Source organism: Pelodiscus sinensis, chromosome 29 (assembly GCF_049634645.1).
Source record: "Pelodiscus sinensis isolate JC-2024 chromosome 29, ASM4963464v1, whole genome shotgun sequence".
Lineage (NCBI taxonomy): Eukaryota > Metazoa > Chordata > Testudines > Trionychidae > Pelodiscus > Pelodiscus sinensis.
The window spans coordinates 5963846-5986595 of NC_134739.1; the positions used below are offsets into that span (position 1 = coordinate 5963846).

General features: G+C 43.7%; 1 protein-coding gene across 16 annotated transcripts in view; it reads left to right on the forward strand.

Moving 5' to 3' along the window:
- The window catches only part of TANC2 (tetratricopeptide repeat, ankyrin repeat and coiled-coil containing 2), a 711362-nt gene that overhangs the window by 497997 nt on the left and 190615 nt on the right, over window positions 1-22750 (forward strand). For all 16 annotated transcript variants that reach the window (XM_075911616.1, XM_006125755.4, XM_075911614.1 and 13 more), the window contains one exon: window positions 16411-16559. In XM_075911616.1, coding sequence (XP_075767731.1) covers window positions 16411-16559 — 149 coding nt within the window. The remainder of the gene's footprint in view (window positions 1-16410; window positions 16560-22750) is intronic.

The following is a 22750-nucleotide window of genomic DNA, read 5'->3' on the forward strand; positions in this document are numbered from 1 at the left end:
GAGCAGAATACGACTTTGAATTTCAGAAAAGAGGACTTTGACTTTGTTGGGGAATTGATGGGTAGGATCCCTTGTGGGGCTAACATGAGGGGGAAAGGAGTCCAAGAGAGCTGGCAGTATTTTAAAGAAGCCTTTCTGAGAGAACAAGAACAGACCATCCCAATGTGTAGAAGGATTAACGAATATGACAGGCAGCTAGCTTAGCTTAACAGAGAAATCTTCAGTAAACTTAAAGACAAAAAGGAAGCTGACAAGAAGTAGAAACTTGGACAGATGACTGGACAAATTGGAGGATTGGGCCAAAAGAAATCTGATGAGCTTCAACAAAGAGAAGTGAACTTAGGACAGAAGAATCCCATGCACTGCTACAGGCTGGGACTTCTCTGATGTCCCTCGGTAGACAGTCTAATCCCGTGGTCCCCAACATGGTGCCCGCGGGCGCCATGGCACCCACGGGGGCATTTATATGCGCCCGTGCCGGCGTTTTAAAACAACTCACATTCACCCCTGCTTAGAGCAGGGTCGGCAGCCTGGGGCCCGCGAGGGAGCCCGACACGGTGCTTTGGAGGCTTGATCCCTGCCCCCACCACAGTAGGCAGCCTGCGCAGGCGCTTCAGTAGCCGGCGCAAATCCCACGCTGGTCGGGTCCGCCTGCGAGGCAGCAACAGCCTCCTCCCCTCTCCCCCAACGTAAAACAGCTGCGGCGGGGCCCTTTGTGGTTCAGGAGCTGCAAGCCGGCAGAGGAGGGTCCCTCATGACCACTTCTGCCCCCCCTCACAAGCCCATTGGCCGGACCTGGACAATGGCAGCTGCGGGAACCTACCAATCCCCAAGCACATGGCCAGGCAGGTCTTGTGGGAGAAACAGGAGAGTAGCACATCTCGCTGGTAAGTGTCCAGCCCCCCAGCTACTCCCACTCCGATATCTTCACCCACAGAACTCTCCTCCCTCCAGACCCTGCACCCCAATCCCCTGCCCTGAGGCACAATCCAAACCCCTGGCCTAACCCCCCCTCCCCCCCCCCAGTAAAATATCTGGTATTTTCAGTTTCTCAGCTAGAAAGTCAGTTAGGACATTCTTCCCCTGCCATGTGGAAGGGAGTGAGAAATTTAAAGGTGCCATGATTTTTTCGGGGGCAGGAAGGGTGCTATTTTGCTCAACATTTGGACATCCCCCCTTTTTATTAATGCAGAATTTTGTTTAAAAATGAATTACAATATAATTAAAATAAAAATTATCCAATTAAATTAAGTTTCTATCAAATTTACCCAATTCACATTTAATATGAAAATAGCCTTCAAATTCACATTTGACGCCTTTTTTCTATTTTTTTCTCCAATGGGAGGGTGGGGCACAAATTTGACATTCTTCCCCCTGCCATAGTGGGGATGGAGAGTGTGAGATTTAAAGGCGCTATGGTTTTTTTGGGGGGAGGGTGCTTTTTTTGCTCAACATTTGGACATCCCCCCTTTTTATTAATGCAGAATTAAAAAAAAATTAATTACAATATAATTAAAATAAAAATTATCCAACTAAGTTAAGTTTCTATCAAAATTACCCAATTCACATTTAATATGAAAATAGCCTTCAGTTTCACATTTGACGCCTTTTTTTTGTTGGCGCCCGCCACACTCTTCTGAAAACATGAGTGTGCTATTGGTCACAAAAAGGTTGGGGACCACTGGTCTAATCTACCTTAAATATTCGATTACTGAGGGACAATCTACACTCATTGCTATATTTGCTTTCTAAAATCCACCCTCTGTAACTTTTCATGAGTGATGTACCCAAATATTTGGATGCTAAACTGTATTGTTAAATTTATTATCCTAAATGTGGGTTGTTGCTGATCATGAACACTTTGCACATCAGAGAGAGGAACGCCCCCCCCCCCCCCCCCCGGCACTTGTTCCTCTCTCCCCAGCAAACAGTAAATGGAGGGCTTTGGGAAATTAGATCTCTTTTTCTGTCAGCATTTCTCTTAAGATTTTTTCGTTTTGATAGGAAGGATGCCCTGCTGTTGTGCTTTTGGAGCCATGCTACTTCTAGTTGACTATTCCATCCTATCATTCTGGTTTATATGCTGCAGAAGGATGAACCACAGAGACAGCTAAACACCCCTAGTTATGTTGGATAAATTTGTATTAACAGTGACTTCTTTTGAAATGATCTGATGTACAAAGTGTAGGTTACAAAAATAACCTCTTTTGCTTTTCAGCAGTTTTTAATGTAATGAAAATCCAACACCATTTGTACCCATCCCGAATAACATCAGTAAATGCCTAAACTTGGGGAGTGTCTGCAGTTACTAGTTTAATTGGTGGTGTTACTTTGAACCAATGCAGTAATTAACTCCATTTCGCATAATAGGTGTCTCATGAAAAGCTTTGTAACGAGATCACAGTGGATTGAAATACTAATTTAGATTGATGGTTGCTAGAAAACCTAAAAAGAGCTTTACTCCAGGAACCTAACTTTTAATTTTTTTATATAATATCCTAAATGAATTAAATGCAAACAGTGAAATGATAGCATAGTTGATGAAGCAAAAAAATGGCATGTTTTCTGGTTTCTCCCATGTGGTATTCTTTTCATGCTTTTTGTTTTCCTATCTTTTTAAAGCCCATTGGCTTCATGAGTAAACAGCTAAGATAGATTGTTCTTGTCTGAGTTCCTTCTGCATACAGGAAAAAAAATCCACCAAACCAGACTTCAGAAAACATTGTAATTATGGCTCTTGAATATTGCGGCTAATTTTTCACAGTTCACCACCTTCTCCCTTCTGTTAGCAAAAGTGTCTAAAGCAGTATCATCTTGTTGTTAAAATTAAATTGTATTTGTGTACCATTTTATTGCATTAATTGAGAGTTTTTTTATACTGTCTGATGTTCTGAAACATCAGCCTCTTGGCCAAGGTACACCCATGCTAAGATCAGGTAGAAGAGACTGGTTTCTGACAACATCTCTGCAGATCATTCTTCAGACCCTCTAAGCTGGGGTCAAGGGAAGTACCAGAGAGCTCAGTTGCTCTGTAGGCCTTGCTTCCTTGGGGTGGCACCAACTAAAGGAGAGGACATCTGACCTCCCCACATGTCTCTTCCTTGCCCCCAGGCTCGGGGTCCTGCACTTTCCCCTCACCCTGTGTAACCTATAGAGGGGTGGGGACTCTGTCCTCCCACTGTGCTGGCTTCCCAGTTGCCTCCTTGCCTCAGGCCTGGCCATGGACCAGGATAGTGCTGCTCCTAGTTGCTGCTCTCTCCAGCATTGCCAGCTGCCTAGGAGAAAGCCTAGCGGGGGGAGGGGCAGCAGCTCATTCCCTGCTCAGGCTCCACTTCAGGGACAGGGGCCAAACATGCCTGCAGGGAGGTAGGGCTCCAAGTTGTTTGGCCGCTGACCCTGGAAGCCAAACCTGGGTGTGAGGCAGGTCCTCGTCAGTGCCAGGCGCTCTGCCAGGCAGCTGCTGCACTGCACCAGGAAGGGATGTGCCAGTTGGTTACACCAACATGGATGGAAGAGCCTTAAGCCTCATCCCTTCCTCTCTGGCTCTAGCCTTGCCCCTTCCAGTTGCTGGAGGGGTCCTTTATGAACTGACTTTGAATGGCCAGGGTCTGTATACATCCAGCCTTTGCACTTAAGACCAGTGAGAGGATCCTGCATGCCACTGCAGCTACAGATGTCGCACATCCGTTAATAAATGGCCCTTTGACGAGATTTGAGGTGGTCTGAAAGTTCTGCTCTTTCCTGATGAAACTGCTGCAAACTGGCATGGCAAGGTCCACATTTGATTACAAGAAGAGGGCCTACAAAGCTGGTTTCCTCTCTTTCCCCCATGTTATTGAGGGCCCCTTCATGCCTACTCCCAAAGTCTAAAGTCTGCATGAGCTTCTGTGGACCTAGATAAATCACTTAGGATCCCAAGGCTGACAGCAAGTCAGGTGAACATTAAGGATCCGTAATGAGATGAAGCTGACAGGAACAAAAATCAAGGTAACAAAATAGGAGGACTTTGCCTGAGGATCTAGCTGAGATTCTCCAGAGGTCTTTCTGCTTGTTGGATCTTGGTGTATCTTAAATAAAAGATGTGATCATATAATTTAAAAAACTGCCATAATACAGATACACAAGGAGGCTGATACAAGTTTTCACAGGCATCCTTATTTCTGTCATTTTCAGATTTCTGAGTGCTTGACCTTGCAACCATCCAGCAACTGAAACCGTTGCAGAATGTATTTTCCCCTGCAGAGTAAAGTAGAATTCCTGCCAGAATTCCATGATCCCCGCTGATCTGTGGGTTTCTGGGTAAAGATGATGGGTTTGATGTGTCTTAAGACCTGCCGACCTGAGAGACCACCTTTCCACCTGTGTCATACTGCCGCAGCTGAAATCAGCAAAGGCACTTTAGTTGAAGTCATGCCGGTACCATTACAAATGTATACAGGCTGCAGGCATGACATTTTCCAGGAGGGGTCTATGGCTGTAAATTCTCAGCCTGAGTCTAGTGACCTTTGGGACACGCTGCTAAGCTCATCTTTTTTTCCCCCAGACATTTTAAATAGGATGAATTGCTGCAAGAGGAGGGAGAGGGGATGTGGGCTTTCGAGTTGGTTGGCTTGCTGATGATGAGTTATACTGGATTATACTGCTGCACTTGAGTTGTGTGATATATATTCTGTGTTTTAAAGTAATGGGAAAGTTGGCGAGTGTGTAAAAATAGATTCCCTTTTCAGTATTTGTGTAACTCCAAAGGGTAAAATCATCAAAATCACCTACACTTCTAAGGAGCCTAACCAATTTTCAAGAGCTTCAGAGGGGGAGCTGTGTTAGTCTGTAACTGGAAAAACTGAAAAAAAAACGAATAGTCTGGTAGCACTTTATAGACTAACAAAACATGTAGGTGGCATCATGAGCTTTCGTGGGCACAGCCAACTTCAGATGACTTAGGCTTCTAAGTGAATGGGGCTTTGACTCCTAAGTACCTAAGTTAATGGGGCTTAAGTTTCCGAAGTTGCTTTGATGCTTTTGAAATGTGCCTCTTCCCTGTGCTTCTGCTCCCTTTTCCTCCATTTCCCAGAGCCTGCTCCCCCAGAGTCTGTCCTATGGAACCTTGCGGCAGTTGCCATTCAATCCATCTGCCCTCTAGGTACCCCCATCAATAAATTGCTTCTCTAAACCCAGCAGTTCCTCTTTGCTATAACCAATCCCATCCGATTGACCTTTTCCTCACTCAGGCAGCCCAGACTCTCCCCAGCTAATTGACTTTCAGGTTTTCCAGATGCTTGAGCCAATTAACCTTCTCTTACTCCCTGGACACGTCTTTACCTCTGCCTTCAGTCTACCCCAGCATCCCTCCCACACAGCAGCAGATGTTTCACCAGCTTTCCAGTATTTCCTTTCTTCCTCCTCCCAGATTAATGCTTGATGGCTCGATGGGGAGGAGATTGGAGTCACCTGTCCACCACTATGAGCCCTAGAATCTTACTTTTTTTTAAAGAAAACTGAGGTTCCCACATAATTACTTGACTCGGGGATGAGGGGCTTTAAGAATTTCCCCATAAGCCTCTCAATAACACATAGGCTCTCTGAAGCTTTCAAAGCCAACCAGTGAGGATAGCCATGGTGCTGCATTCTCCTCTATGTCTAACCCTCTTGTTGGCAGGTGGCTAGGAGGAGCACTGCCATGTTGCTGCAACAAAACAGGGAGTGTGACCAGATGCAGAGACTTGGGGGAGGGGGCAGATCTGTTTTTCATTCACAGGGTTTCTTAGTTGCTGTTGCCCCCTCAGATCCAGCTGTGCAACCCCAATGACTTAATTCGGTAGGCAGAGGAGCAGCTGCAAGATAGAATTTGACACTTGTGACTACAGAAGTCTATGTAGCTAGTACTGCAAGGCTTTCACTCAGAGCCCTTATGTTGCTATGCTAGACAACTGGATGTTAGTACCATGCTGTATTCTGAAATTACTTTATTTTTTCTGCTCCTGAATTCCATCTGTGGATTCAGCAAAGTTAAGACGTCAGTGCTCTGATTTATTTCTTCCAAGAGTCTTCTGACCTGGCCAGTAAAACACCAGCTAGTCTAAACATGAGTGGTATTTTAATCTACACGGGGACAACCTGTTTTACATCTGTGTTAAAGCTGTTGTTTATTTCTCTTACATAAAGCAGTGTGAGTTGTACAGAGCACAGATACTTGTCACTTCTGGAGATTAAGGACAAAAGCCAGAACCTCTTATGTGTCTTTCTTGTTCATCAATCCTGTGAGAGTTGGGCTAAGCTTCTTTTGTAACTTCTTGAATACTGCCTGGTCTCATCTAATTGACTATAATATTATGGTAACAAGGGAACATTCAGTATCAGAGAATCCCAAAGATTGTTGTCAAGTTCTTCCAGCACAAAATCAGGAATGCTAGTTTTCCTTTCCCTGCCTTTTTTTTTTTTCTTAAGTATACTAGTTAGCACAATTTTCTTCTCTCTCCAGCCACAGTCCTCCCCTTTGAGGGACTGATTGCAAGTCGGCGAGGATTCTTAATGACTCTTACTGATCTGAAGAAGTGGGTCTGCCCCATAGGGTTGCCAGATGGTTTCAACAAAAATACAGAACACCCCTTCCCCTCCCCCCCAAAAAAAACACCGGGGGAAAAATTCTGTTTGGGAGGGGAAGAGGGAGGGAGACCAAAGTTGTTGAGCAAAAAAAAAGGACCCCAAGAGTTATTAAGCTAAAAAAAATAAAAACAGCATTAAAACAGTATGGCTCCTTTAATTGCATGCAGTCAGACTAGGGATAGGAAGAGGTTGAGCACTAAGACCGAGGGAAGGCATTGCTTCCCCTTGCTCAGGTCTTGAGGTTTTGTGCCAGTGGCCACCTTTTTCTTTTGGTCGAGCCACAAGGGAGCTTCCCTGAAGAACCAGGTAAGCAGGGGGGCCAGGGCTGGAGTCCGGGGGGACGAGGGCTGGGCCCAGTTGCCAAGTGTGTTGTAGGGTTGCCAGGTATCCAGGATTTTCGCCACCTGGCCAGGAAAAAACTGAAAATACCGGACATTTCAGGTGTCTGGTATTTTCTGAATTTTTTTACCAGACAGGAGGCAAAAATACCAGACTGTCTGGGTCAATACCGGACACCTGGCGACCCTACTGCCCCACAAAAGCTCATCACCTAATAAACTATTTTGTTAGTCTTTAAAGTGCTCCATGACTGCTTTTTTGTCTTACTGTCACAGTGAGAGATAAGAGCCCTCCGCAACTCAGCTTCATATGTCAAGTCTCCCACCTACATCCATAGCAGTGTTTCTCAAAGTGGTCTGTGAAACCATTCCAAGGAACCTGCTAACAGGCCGCTCCGGTGTGTTTATTTAGCAGCTCCGCAGCCACGGAGCTTCATGGCTCCCAATTGCTCCAGTTCACTATTTGCAGCCAAGGGGAGCTATGGGAAGGAGCCTTGACAAATGGCGAACTGGAGTCAATAGGAGCCGTGAGGCTCCATGACTGCGAAGCCAATAAACAAACAAACACACACACTGGAGCGGCCAGTTGGCAGGTTTCTCAGGGTGGTTTTGGGGACCACTTTGAGAAACCCTGATCAATAGCAAAGCCTTTGGGCTGGCAGTACAGACACCAATAGCAATCTCTCTCAGTGCTGAGCCCTTATCCACTAGCTGGAAGACCCCACGTCTGAGTCATTTTAATTTTTGAAATTGAAAGGTAACATATTCAAAGAGGATAAAAGGAAATGTCATTTTATGCCACCTTTAGTTATTAATCTAGGCAAAACATTAGTACACAATATTTTGGAGACAAACAATTTAGTAATAATTTAAGAAAGATTAAGTTGTTGTGCAAATATTAATAGAAGCTGCAGCAATGTAAGCTAGGACAACTCTAGTGGGATATTAGTCATCCGACTTAGAGCACGTACTAATAACTAGCAGAAATAAGAAAAATCATCCCAGAGCTTAATGAGTATTGCACAGTACGAGACATTATGTACACGTGGATGATGTTACTCCTTTTTTTGAAGCATCTAGAATTGACTGTCTTCAGAGATGGTATACCAAATTAGATGAACCTTTTGTCTCAGGGCATGGAAATTCCTAAGCTTAGAATTGTTCCTCAACCCCTGGCCTTTTTACTTTTGCTTCAGTTAGTAACTTTTAAGGAGAAAGAAAACACTTTCTCCTACTTCTATAAAGATGCAGAAACTTTCTATTTAAGATACTTCCATGGGGAACCAAGGCACAGAAAAGCTAATCGATGTCCACAGACTGCAGAAGACTTCTGGCTAGATCTCTAGGTCTAGTAGTTGAACCCTAACCACTCAGTAAATCTACTGCTCTCATGTTTCTGGGCAAAATCTGCTTCTATAGCAGAAAAGAAAGAGTAGCTTGAAATTCACTATGTGAATATTCCTGTAGTACACTTACCAGTGCTAGTGTTTCGAGACATTCTTTAGAACAGGGCTACTCAACACGTGGCCCTTGGGTCACATGCGGCCTGTTTGTTTGTAGCCAGCAGTGCAGTTTGGGTTTACTGTGCTGTTTGGGTTGATATGCATTTTAGTAGTTAAATTCCTCTTTAAAAGTGCTGTCATATGGGTGGAAATTGGGTAAATATTGCATTTTATTAATATCAGCAGAACTGGCTTACATGGGGCTTGCGTGTTGCATAGTCTTGCCGTAATCTTTGTATTCATACCTATTAGTGTGAAAGAAGCTATTTCCATATATTTGCATATATGTTTCCAAGTACATGCAACCACACTTAAGTTGTGGCCCTCATTATATCCTGTGGTATCGTTGTGGCCCCCAGGCTTCCATAGTTTAGTCCTGCTTTAGAAGCTCATATTCTTCTAGAGCTAGATATGTAATTTTTAACCCTAGGACTGTACTAAATGAGTAACCTTGCTTTTCAAAATAGAAATGGCAGATGGCATTTTTCATCATGTTATTAACTATTTTTTTGCTTGTACCATATATATTTTTCCATTGTTTTCAGATAAATGCTCTTTATTCCCGAAAGATCATTTTTGGTTATATTTTTATATATTGAATAATAGCTCCTTTCTTCAGAATTGGCAGTTGAGCACAAAAATCTTAGCTATTTTTGAGATATTGAATCATAATACTATCACAGCCCAGTTTTGCCTTTTTTCTTTGAGTGAGGGAAAAATTAAATTATTTTTACCATCATACTAGAAAGGTTTGTGAAATAAATAAATGCATTTGTTATGGTAGCTTCTCAATTACAAATGGCCCCCTGGCTTCCCCTCACCCTGAAGAACCCCTCCAGCAGCCAGGACTGGGACACGCAGCTCCAGCCCCCCAGCCATCCTTTCCCCCCAAGGAGCCCCGTCAGCGGCCGGAACCAGGCGAGGCAGCCCCTCCCCCAGAGGAGCTGGCAGCCAAGGTTGGGCTTGGCTGTAGTGTCATCCTCCCCATCGGGAGGGGGAGTGAGCCCCCTCCATACTTTCAGCCTCCTGCCCTGAGCATCTACCCCCTGTCCTTACTCATGCACCCACAGCCCTGCCCTGAGCTCCTCTATACCTCCCACCACCCTGGCCTGATTCCTCCAGCCCTACCCTCTGCCCTGCCTCCTGCACCCCTACACCGCCAGCCCCCTGCCCTGAAAGACCTAAGTTATGCTGGCTGAGTCTCCTAGTATCACAGAAACAGAATGGTGATGGACCATTGGTGACTTAGCAGCCAGGTTACCACTTTAAGGTGGGTGGGTGTGTGCCTGGAGTTTTTGGAAAATTGGGGATTGATGGAAGGTTCAAAAAGTGATGAAAATAAAAGGAGGCAAGGAGACTAAAAAGCATCTCCTCTCTTCAGCCTTCCTAGAACGGCGTGCGGAAAGTTCACGGCTCATTCCCATCTTCCCGTTCATGTCTTTGCAAATGTCTTTTCATTTCCAGACCATATATACTGTTCCACATCCATTCACTTTCTACACTATGCTTGTCCGATGGCAGGACACAGACACCATTGTTAATATAACATTTTCATTGTCAGATCACAGCTAATGGTTGCTTTTTGTAGTTGGATTTATTGCACTTTTTGGAGGCCATGACTCCAAAAAACACAGGAAAACCCATCTGCAAAATACTCTGCTGCTCTAAAATTGATTCACAAAATGTAAAGGGCAGAGTCTATAAAGAGTGCTGGTGTTAGGGGAGAGACTGAGACTGCTCAAGTACATTGCCTAGTGTACTGCATTTGGGGGAAAAATTAAGTTTACCTTTTTAGCATGGTGTCATAATTTACACCCCCTTCCAACCACACAGTGAGATGGGAATCTCTTTCTAGTTTGTCTCTTTTTGAACACATACTCCATGGCATATGGGACAAAAAATTACATAATCTTCTAGACCTCCCTCTTCCAACTCCCTTCTAAGGGTGTGTCTTCATTGCACCCAGAGCTCAACATAAACTATGCATCTGTGCTACGCAAATTGCATAGCTTATTTCGAAATTTGGCACTGTCTACCCAGCACTCTGAAATAAATCACTATTCTGAAATGTCCCTTACTCCTCATGGAATGAGGTTTACAGAGATGTCAGAATGGCAAGCCCGGTATATTTCAAAATAACAGGTGCGCTCAAAAGATGAGGAATATGTTTAGTATCACAAAATAGCACTGCTGTGTAGACATAGACTAAGTTACTGAGAGATGGTTTGGTTTTGTCTAACTCTATAGTATTACTTTAAAGATTAGGTAGAAATCTGAGAGTTGATATGACACACAATCTCTGAGCCAAATTCTGATCTCTCACACATGGGCTACGTCTAGACTGCACTGTTAAATTGGAAAAAGAAATGCAATTTGTGGTACGCAAATTGTGTATCTTTTTTCAATTTACTTTTGAAAAAGGCTCTTTCAAAATTTAGTGCATCTACATGGCACCAAATTATGAAAGGAAGTGTTCTTTTGAGCCATCCCTCATTCCTCATAGAACAAGGTTCACGGGGATGGTGAAAGAGCACGTTCTGTTCTTTCAAAAAAAATTCGAAAAAGCGGACGTGGTCCTTGAACACAGCATCGCTATTAGAATTAGAATCATAGAGTTGGAAGAGACCTCAGAATGTCATCAAGTCCAGCACCCTGCTCTAGGCAGGACCAATCCCAACTAAATCAACCCAGCCAGGGCTTTGTCAAGCAGAGACTTAAACACCTCTAGGGATGGAGACTCCACTACTTCCCTAGGTAACCCATTCCAGTGCTTCACTACCCTCCTAGTGAAATAGTTTTTCCTAATATCCAACCTGGACCTCTCCCACCACAACTTGAGCCCATTGCTCCTTGTTCTGCCACCTGTCACCACTGAGAACAGCCTCTCTCCATCCTCTTTGGAACCTCCCTTCAGGAAGTTGAAGGCTGCTATGAGATCCCCCTTCACTCTTCTCTTCTGCAGACTAAACAAACCCAAATCCCTCAGCCTCTTTCATAGGTCATGTGCTCCAGCCCCCTAATCATTTTGGTTGCCCTTCACTGGACCCTCTCCAATGCGCCCACATCCTTTTTGTAGTGGGGGGCCCAGAACTGGACACAATACTCCAGATGTGGCCTCACCAAGGCCAAATAAAGGGGAATAATGACATCTCTGGATCTGCTGGCAATGCTCCTCTTAATGCAACCTAATATGCCATTAGCCTTCTTGGCTACAAGGGCACACTGTTGACTCATATCCAGCTTCTCATCCACTGTAACCCCCAGGTCTTTTTCTGCAGAACTGCTACTTAGCTGGTTGGTCCCCAGCTTGTAACTATACTTGGGATTCTTCCGTCCCCAGTGAAGGACTCTGCACTTGTCCTTGTTGAATCTCATCAGATTTCTTGTGGCCCAATCCTCCAATTTGTCTAAGTCACTCTGGACCCTATCTCAGCCCTCTAGCTTATCTACCTCTCCCCCTAGCTTAGTGTCATCCGCAAACTTGCTGAGGGTTCAATCCATCCCCTCATCCAGGTCATTAATAAAGATATTGAACAAAACCGGACCTAGAACCGAACTTTGGGGCACTCTGCTAGAAACCGACCGCCATCCTGACATCGAGCCATTGATCACTACCCGCTGGGCTCTGCCTTCTAGCCATCTTTCTATCCATCTTACTGTCCATTTATCCAATCCACATTCCCTTCACTTGCTGGCAAGAATATTGTGGGAGATTGTATCAAAATCCTAAGTTTCCACTTTTTGTAAGCTTCCTTTTTGTGCTTAAGTTCACCAAGGATTTCCCCCGTAAGCCAATCCGGTTTCCTACCATGTTTGCCTCCTTTGCTACGCATCGGAATGGTTTCTTTCTGTACCTTCAATAAGGCTTCTTTAAAATACTGCCAGCTATCCTGGACTCCTTTCCCCTTCATGTTAGCATCCCAGGGGATTCTGCCCATCAGATCTCTGAGGGAGTCAAAATCTGCTTTTTTGAAGTCCAAGGTGTATATTTTACTACTCTCTTTTCTTCCTTTGGTCAGGATCCTGAAATCTACCATCTGATGATCACTGCTTCCCAGGTTGTCACCCACCTCTACTTCCCCTATTAGTTCCTCCCTGTTTGTGAGCAGAAAGTCAAGCTGCGCACGGCTTCCCGGTATCCGACTTCCCCACTCCCCTCAGGGTTTTGGTCACTATCCCCCAACGAACCTAGTTTAAAGCCCTCCTCGCTAGGTTTGCAAGCCTGCCCGCGAAGATGCTCCATCTTCTCTTGCTTAGGTGGATCGCATCTCTTCCTAACAATCCTTGTGCCTGGAACAGAGTCCCATGGTTGAAGAAACCACAGCCCTCTCATCGACACCACCTGCGCAACCATGTATTTACTTCCTCAGTTCGACAATCCCTGCCCAGTCCTTTCCCTTCAACAGGGAGGATGGACGAGAACACCACTTGCACTCCGAATTCTTGGATCCTTCTTTGCAGTGCTACATAATCTGCAGTAACCCGCTCAAGGTCATTCTTGGCTGTATCGTTAGTTCCCAAATGGAGAAGCAGGAAGGGGTAGCGATCCGAAGGTTTGATCAGTTTGGTAAGCCTCCCAGTAACATCCTGAATGCGAGCTCCTGGTAAGCAGCACACCTCTCGAGATTCCAGGTCCAGACAGCAGATGGATGGCTCAGTCCCTCTTAGGAGGGAGTCCCCGACCACCATCACCCGTCGTTTTCTTTTGGGGGTAGTGGCCGTGGAACCTCCATCCCTAGGACTACGCATCCCATGCCTTCCAGTAGATGGTATTCCCTTCCGGTTTCTTCCTTGTGAGGTCCCTTCCAAAGCATTCAGCACTGCAGAGCCTGTGGAGAGAGCCTCAAAGCAATTACTTACCTCTAAAGCATTGGGGGATTCCCATGCTGGCCTTTTTCCCCTTCTAGAAGTTACATGCTGCCAGTTCTCTTCCTGGTCCCGTACTGCCCTCTCTGGCTCTTCCGCCTGCTGTACTTGAAGGATTAAACACTGCTTTCTATCGAGGAAGTCTTCATCCTCTCTGATCGAGCATAGGGTCGAGACTTGGACCTCCAGTCCTCTAATTTTTTCTTCCAAAATGGCGACTAGCTTGCACTTAGTGCAGATGAAATCTGTTCTTTCTTCCGGGAGGAAGACAAACATAGCACACTCCGTGCAGGTAACAACAGCAGACCTATCGCCATCCATCGCTGCTGTCCTGGAGAAGGAATTTAAAAAGAAAGGCAAGCGAACCTCACCCCCTTCCTAACTCCCTCTCTAAACTCCCTGTTAGCACTCACCTGTTCGCAAGCTCCTTCATTGCTTGCCCACTGCCTTATAAAGCCCTGGAGTGCCTGAAAGTCCCTCCCCCTACCAAGGCTCAGCCAATCAGCAGAGGCTTCTAGAATTCAAATTTTAATTAGAAGCCAACAGTTTCCACCTGCCAATCACAGCACACACTCCATTAAGGGGAGGGGGAGGGCAAAGGGGAAGTGAAGAAAAAAAAAAGCTATTACAGGATACCTCCGGTATCCCATAAAGCAATGCAGTCTAAACAGTAGCCATGGATTCCCATTGACTTCATTGGCTTTGCATGAATATAGCTGATCTAGAGATCTTGTTACTGCTTACTAAATTTGGTCCATCCTATCAATGGATAGAAAAATAATGATTGTGAATAAAATGGTTATGCTCTTTCATTGAATGGGCATTATATTTTACTGTCCTGTGTGATAGGGAAGTTACAGATTGTTTTTTGTTACTCTTGTATAAATGTCCAGGAGCTGGTTTGTCTCTTCTGGGATATCAAATTAATTAGATCCTTCAAACTTTTTTGAAAATCCATGAACCCCAAAGGCAGAATAACCTGATACCATGCTATCTTGTTTCAGTTCCAAGTTTTTTGTGCTTTCAAAAGTGATAATAAAGTAACACTTGGTGACTATGTGGTAAATTTGACACGCTCAGGTCTCGGCTGCTATTTATAAATGGCTCGTATTGTGCTTTTTCATGTCTTGAGACATCAGCAGAACTTTTCAAGTGAATTACAGTGATGTAATCAGTGTGCAGCCATCTGTTATCCTCCATATAATGAGGTTCAGGGTGCTGTGACCTAGACTAAGGTCACCGGTTTGTTTATTTGAGAGGTACATGACAATTTTATATGGCTTGCAGGCTTCTTAAAGTCAATATTGAACAGAAGAGTGTGTGCAAGTTTAAACCGACAGACTCAAATAAGCAAGCTGCTCTGACTGTATAGCGAGCAATTTTCTCTTTGAAACTGATTAAACCAGCTGTTCTGCCACAAACTCTACAAAGTACTAGTGTACTCGGGGTACTGCTGAAACTAGCTAATCAGAATAGTACACTTCAGTCTGATACATTTCAATCCTGTTTCATTCAGGGAGTCCAGTACAGCAATCTGCTTGCATAGTGGCATGAAAACGTTATACCTGTGTGTAGTGAGCTGCACTGGTTTCCCACTGCTTTCAAGTGCAATTCAAGGTGCACTGGTTTGATCTATAAAGAGCTTAATACCCTAGACTTTGCTACTGATACCCAACACACCACTTCAATGAGTGAAATTAACTGAGGTGGTCGTTTGCACTTTTAGACCCCAAACCAGACTCCAGTACAATACATATTTACCCCTGGAAGTATACATGCATGATCTTTCAGAGGTACACTCACAACCAAGACCAGGCAGTTTAGTTTACTGTTGAGGTAAGCAATCCTATACCCCCTCCAGAAGTTGACCTCACTGGCTGTGTCTAGACTGGCAAGTTTTTCTGCAAAATCATCTGTCTACACTGGCCGCTTGAATTTCCGCAAGAACTCTGATGATCTCATGTAAGATCGTCAGTGTTCTTGCGGAAATACTGTGCTGCTCCCATTCGGGCAAAAGCCCTCTTGCGTAAATCAAGAGGGCCAGTGTAGACAGCACAGTACTGTTTTGCGCAAAAAAGCCCCGATGGCTAAAATGGTGATCGGGGCTTTTTTGCGCAAAAGCGTGTCTAGATTAGCACGGACGCTTTTCCGCAAAAAGTGCTTTTGCGGAAAAGCATCCGTGCCAATCTAGACGCTCTTTTCTGAAAATGCTTTTAACAGAAAGCTTTTCCTTTAAAAGCATTTCCGGAAAATCATGCCAGTGTAGACTTAGCCACTGTGTTTAGCTTGTGAAACTGAAATGCCTGGTTTTTCACTGTGTTTTTACTTCAGGATAACTCGCATGTCATGTGTTAGTTACCCCCGGGGTTTAAAGACAGACTTTTTTCATCAGTGAAGGCAGCACATGAGTACCTAGGCTGTGTGATGGGAAATCCCCATTGTACTGTGACACACAGAGCTGGGTTCACACCCTCTCTGCAGATGGAATCACACTGCTTCTGCTTCAGACACAGCCCTCCATTCATCATAGCTCTTTGGTGACTGGAAGGGAGGGCATTTTCAGTGGAAGATCTTTACACAAGACCCTTTGTGTTGTGAAATAATGAATTTCAACTACTTAACATTGTGAGTCTACTGGTGCAGATGCTACTAAAAGTGCATTGCTAACAGAAGATCATATGGTTCATGTATACGTGGGAGTTTTTTGCAAGTGACATGGAGGTGACACTTTTGGTTTTGCGTGTGAGAGAGGTTTCAGAATTGGGTTTTAGCAAAGTCCCTTCTCTTGGTTACTCCTACAGGCCTTTGTCATGAACTTCAGGAGAAGAGGGCAAACTCTCTACATCTTGTTTAAAATGAGATGTCGCACATAACAGCTAATAAGCCTAGAGAGGAGGAGTAAAGGGTAGTATTAAAAGAAATGTCTAGTGACCATTTAAATCAATGAATGCCCAACAAATAGTATTGAGTGAAACCGAGATGATGTGTGTGACCTGAAAACCTGTACTTTGGAGTTGTGTGAAAATTTGGCTATATTTTACCAATTAAAACAGTGGGTTTTCAGAGTTTCCATCATAAATTATGTTTTTCTTGTTGTTCAGGTGAAGCTGAGCAAGAGCTGGGACCCCCTCCATCCGTAGATGAGGCAGCAAACACACTCATGACTCGCCTGGGCTTCCTCCTTGGAGAGAAAGTCACAGAGGTACAGTCGGGGCCCCAGTACAGCATGGAGGTACAGGATGAGAATCAGGTATGAGATCTCCTTCAGCATTACAAGTGTACAACAATAATTGGCTTGGTTGTGTTATAGCAAATGACAGCTGTGTGTGTGGTAGAGATGGAATGATTTTCAAAGAGGAACAAGACAATAATGCCACATTATTAAACTGCGGGTCATAATTACACATTAGCGATACATATTTATGGGATCAGCTGATATCATTTGTAATAGTTTCTGCCATTTTCCTGCTTGAGCTGCAAACTTCCCAAGGGATAATATCCTTTCTTATCATATTAGATAGTAGTGATCAAAATTATTTGTATTCTATGCTAAGGATGTAAGCAAGGAGTCGAGTAGTTGAGTCAGCTACTTGCGTCGGCTACTTGCAATTCCTCCTCCCCCACCCCCACTGCCTCTGTATCAGAGGCAGCAAGTGTCCAGGAAGCAGGAGTCAGTGATGGGGAGAACTGGCTTAAAAATTGGTTCTCCCTCTCCCCGCCAAGCACAGTCTCCATGGTCCTGCCTGCTCCCCCACCCCCACTGGGCTGATAGAGGCAGCAGTGCAATGTGGACAGAGGAGGTTGCTGCGAAACAGCCTCTGCCCACAGGTTATTCCGGTAGGCTCATCTTGTTCAGGCTGAATTTTTCAGCACTCTTCTTTGCTCTTTGATCTTACACTGCTGCCTGAGCAGAATTTGTAAAAACATACTCTTATCATTTTTAGCAGTGAAAATCACTATTCAATTTAACTCATCCTGAACTTTGGTACGGCATTATAGGAGGCTATTACTTGCAGATAGGTGAGTAGTGTAGGTGCCACAGCAAGAGAGGTTGACTGCATCAGGTGGGGGAAAAGCTGAAGCAATGGAAAGCGGTAGGTAAATGAGGTAAAGTTAGTAGCCAGAGTTCTGGCTGTCCAAAGAAGAGAGGCAGCTATAGAACCTTGCGAGAGGACGGATTTTATATTCCCTCACCAGAAGGGAGTGAAGAAATTGGCCTCCATGTGACTTGTGCTAGCACCCGGGAGGTGTGGCTCTGCAAAAATTGTAACTGCTAGGTGGGGTGGCCCTCCCTGCACCCTCTTGCCCTGCAGGCACCAGTCACCCATGTCTGCGGGAGAAATGGAGAATTTGGTGTAGGAGTGGAGGGCTGACTCTGTTTTCATAGACTTCTGTGAGTATTTTTCAGTAGCCCGTGGCACCAGTAAGACAAAGGACTAATACGCTCTTCTCTTTGGAGCAAAGGAAATGGGGTTTTGTAAAATGGTTATTCTGCAACATGTTTATTAAGATTTTTATGATTTCGCATAGTTTTTTGTGTAAATTTTGTTGTCTGCCTTTGAAATGCACTGTATAATACATTGTGCTAGAAAGTGTATTTTTAACAGGCACTTATTTGAATTGAATACTTCAAAGCAGAATAGAGATTCCCACTATAAATGGTTCCTTTGGTTGTAGGCTTTTTTTAATTAAAAACCCATCTTTTCTGAAAGTACGCCTTTTAAGAACAAGTAAAAGAAAATATCTTTACAGAGGCAGCAGTGACAGTTGCACTCGGAAGCAGATTGATATCTTGAGCTTTGCTCCAATGTTTGCTTGGAAAAGTTTGAGGCCCTTTGAACACCATACACGTGCTTAGTGAAGATAGAGAAAACCCAGGCTCTTCATTTCCCCAGTTACCTTAATTCACCAAGTTAAATTTATTGTATTTTTTCATTTTTGTGAGCAGTGCCACTCTCCCCAGCCTAGTGCTGTCCACTCAGAGGCTTTGTCGTGATAACTGTGTTGTGCAGAAGAGAGCATTTTTCACATCCCTGAGCGACAACGTGGAGTACTTTCGGTACAGTAGCACCTGTCACACCGCTGCCATTATCCCACTAAACTAGCCTTCTGAGAGTTAATTCTTCAGTGTAAATCAGAATGTAGGGATGTGACTGGGGTTTGCAACGATTAATTTGTAGAGATGTTGGCATCTGATTGAAATTTTAACTACCATTATGTATCTGAATTGTAAAAAAGAAAGGCTTGCTCTAGATTTCAATTCATTAGTTTGTGGCCTGAGCAGTGAAAGTGTGTCTGTGTAAAAAGGTAGGGCTAGGTGGCTGCTTGCTAGTCTGACCATGCTTTACCCTCTGAAGTGAGAATATAATTATCTGTGATCTCACCAATGTTGAAATAAAATGGAGATAAGGAATAGAGCTGCTTTCACTAAAACGGTTCCAATCTATAAATCTACCACATTGCATTTCCACTCAAGTGCTTGATTTTGATTGTAGTAAGGGACACATTTTCTTATCCAAATTGCTAAGAAGTTGCAGCTTTTTATATGCTGTGCCTTAGCTGATCATGTTTTCCTTGATGAGAAATGTGAAGCCTTTTTCTCCTGCTCTTCACAACCTCTCTTTTGCTTTATTGCCTCCGGTAAAGCCCAAAGGAATACGAAAGCAGTGTGGGAAAGTTTACTTTTTCACATGATTTAGTAAAAATATACCAGTGAATGTAGCAACATTGAAAACACATAATTGTCTTATAAATGGAGATGTATACTGTATTTAAAATTGACATACAGAAATATATTCATCATATATTTGTCTATCAATACAAAAATCTTACATATGCAAAGTAGCATATTTTAAGTTTGAATATTTCCATTAATCAACCATTTTGTTGCAAACTGGCTGTAGTAATGACATAAATCAAAGAATCAATAAGAATATTATCTGGTAAAAGCTGTAGCACTTCATGCAAGTGTGATGTGATAATCAGATGAGGAAAACTGAAAGTACCATTATTTTGCTGCATTTTAATTTGCTTGTAAATATAAATGTGGTCCTATACATGAAGGTGTTTGAGTAGGGTTTTTTTAGTTATATGGTTAGAATTTCAGCAAACATTTGCTGGAAATAACAGTTGAAAAAGTGGCATAGAAACCCTATACTTTGGAGAAAATATACCAAATTAATGCACTTGACATTTGTATATCTCTTTTCATTCTGCAAGATCCTAAAGATGAGATAATATTGTGTCACCCATAAACTTTGTTTATTTAATCTAATTAGGGACAGAGAAAACCATTTGGAACTCAGAAAGTCCCTAACACATCTATTCACTTGAAAAACATGGTAGCAGATGCAATTCAAGTAAGAGCATAAGAACGGCCACACTGGGTCAGGCCAAAGGTCCATCTAACCCAGTATCCTGTCTGTCGACTGTGGCCAATGCCATATGCTCTAGAGAAAGTACTGTAGGTAAGGGCAAGGTATTGCACATTTCAAGGAAACATTTCTATTGCTTGTAGAATCATAGAGCTGGAAGAGACCTCAGGAGGTCATCAAGTCCAGCCCCCTGCCCAAGGCAGGACCAATCCCAACTAAATCAACCCAACCAGGGCTTTGTCAAGTTAAGACTTAAAAACCTCTAGGGATGGAGATTCTACCATCTCCCTCGGGAACCCATTCTAGTGCTTCACCACCCTCCTAGTGAAATAGTTGTTTTCCTAATATCTAACCTAGACCTCTCCCACTGTCACTTGAGACCATTGCTCCTTGTTCTGCCATCCATCACTACTGTGAACAGCCTTTCTCCATCCTCTTTGGAACCTCTGTTCAGGAAGTTGAAAGCTGCTATCAAATCCCCCCTCACTCTTCGCTTCTGTAGACTACAACCCAAATCCTTCAGTCTCTTCAGCCAGTACCTGGGTTTCTGGCTGGTCATTCGAGGAGCTCCGGGTGGTCTCGTCCAGCTGGGGTCCGGGTGGTCTGGGCCAGTCCTCAGCCGCTTGCAGGTCCAGGGGTCTCAACCAGTCCTCTGGTGCAGGCTGGTGCAGACGTCCAGGCTGGTCCTCCGGGTCAGGCACAGTAGGGGTTCCAGAGCAAGCCTCAGGCCTTGGCAGCTGCAGCGATCTCTCCCAGTTCCGGGGTGCAGGCTAGGGCAGGTAGTCAGACTGGCCCTCTGGGTTAGTCGCGGTTGACAGTCCAAGCCAAGTCTCAGCCTCCCAGACGGGGAGCGCAGAGCCGGCCTCTGGGTCGGGTGTGGTCAGAGGCCCGGGACAAGCCTGAGCCTCCCAGGCAGGGAGCATTGAGCAGGCCTCTGGTTCTTTCACAGGCTGGGCCCTGACTGAGCCCTCATGTTGGGCTTTTATAGTTCTGGTCCTGCTTCCTGATTTCCTGTCAGATTTCTGGGGGTCAGGCTGTGCCGAACATGGCTGCCGGGGGTTCCTCCTCCTCCAGGTCAGTGGGTGGCTACTCTGCCCCACTACAGCAATATTGTGGACAGTTCAAAGAAAATGTCACATGGAACAGTGATCCAAAACATGAGCCAGATATTAGGTCGTATAAAATCATTTTGTGCCCTACCCTTGAATGCTAACATACAGGTATTGTGTGACTAGGGGCAATAGATGTATCTAAGTAGATCAAATTATTCAGATTTATTCATTCATGTCAAAAAGGATTTATCAGAAACAAAAAAGATCCTGAGAAGAGTAATTAAAATATTTTGAGGTGTGGAAGTATTTCCTTTTGAGAAAAGCTTGAAAAGAAAAGTAACATTTAGAGAGCAGACGAGTAAGAGGTAGAGTCCTCATTCAGTGCTCCAGATGTCCCAATAACATTGATGAGGGTGAACCCAGAGAATCAATAAAAGAGTAAAGTACCTTTATCACCTGTGGGTGAATACCTTTCACAAAGTGATCACTCCTCATATACAAAGGAAATGTGCACCACACTTTCAAAAGATAATTCTGGGATCTTAAATTGAGACCTTTTTTTAGATAGTAATAATAATGAACTGAATAGAGACACCGAGTTTATGATTCATGACAGCAATCTGTAACCCAATAGCATATCCCATCCCCCAGAGACTGGAGGGGTGTTAACTGGACACTTACAATTGAATATGCATTAACAACTTATGCTTAACAATCTGTTCCACCTTGTGTTTCGATGTGACACTGAATATGTTTCCCAGATCTCTATAAGCTTGAAAGCTTGTCTTTCTCACAGCAGCAGTTGGTCCATTAAAAGATACTACAGGAAAATATGTTTCTTCACAATGGATAATTTAACATGTGGAACTCATTGTCACAGGATATTAAGGCAAAGAAAGCCATAGATCTCAAAGATTTAACATTTATGTGAATAAATTTACTAGGATTGAGAAAGTAAAAGAAATCTTTGTGCTCAGCAGTTAGCTATATCAGTTAGAAAAAAAATTATCTTTGTGAGCATGTTGCTACATAATCACTTAGGTGATTTGATTAGAAGCATCTTTTATTGATCACTGTTAGAGATAGGATATTAGTTTAAATAGACTACTTGCAATGCCTGTCTTCTATTGGCATAAAATAAATACACTTAGTTTTTAAAAATGTAATCCAGAAAGGTAGTATAGGAAACTATGGTATGGAGTGTACGTGCTTCTTATAACCTATCTCAGTCTTGCTGAGATTTAGGCCATGTCTACACTAGGAGATTATTTCAAATTTACTGAATTCATCTTCTGGGCACCCAGTTTTACAAATTCAAAGTGCCCTCAATACGGGGAAGAATTAAATGTAGTCCAAGGCAGGCTCCGTTAATGTGGACCAATTACCTCAGACTCAGAGCCCCAGGAAGCATTCTGGGGAGCTGCGGAAGGCCTTCCAGGAGCCAATTAGTTCGAATTAGAGGCACCTGGAGCGTTCAAACTAAAGTTATTTCGGACTTAATAGTTCGGGAATAGCGTTATTCCTCATGAAAAGTGGGACTACTGAGTTAGAATTCCATAGCCCCTTATTCTGGAACAACAGACTTAGTAGTGTGGAGACATTGCTTGCGAAATTGACCTTAGAGGCTAATTTCGGACTATGGTCTTAGTGTAGACCAGACCTTAAATCTGTAGTTTCTAGGAGACTAAATATTTTAAGACCAGTGGCCTTAGACATAAATAAAATTGACACATTAGTCAAGTACTGTTATTTCCAGAGTGTAAAGTATTTAGTTTGCAACATTTGGAGTATTATATCCAACTACAGCTCATATTTTGAGAAAATGTTAGACAAATACCACTCAGGGATAGTCTATATGGTATTTGGTCCTGGCATGAGGACACTAGACTTGATGAACTCTCAAGGTTCTTTCCAGTTACATGGTTATGTAGTACAATGTGCATGTGCCTTTTAGAGGGAGAGTAGGGGAGCCATAGTGGGTTGTGCCTAATGCTTCAAAAGATAATTTGAGGGTG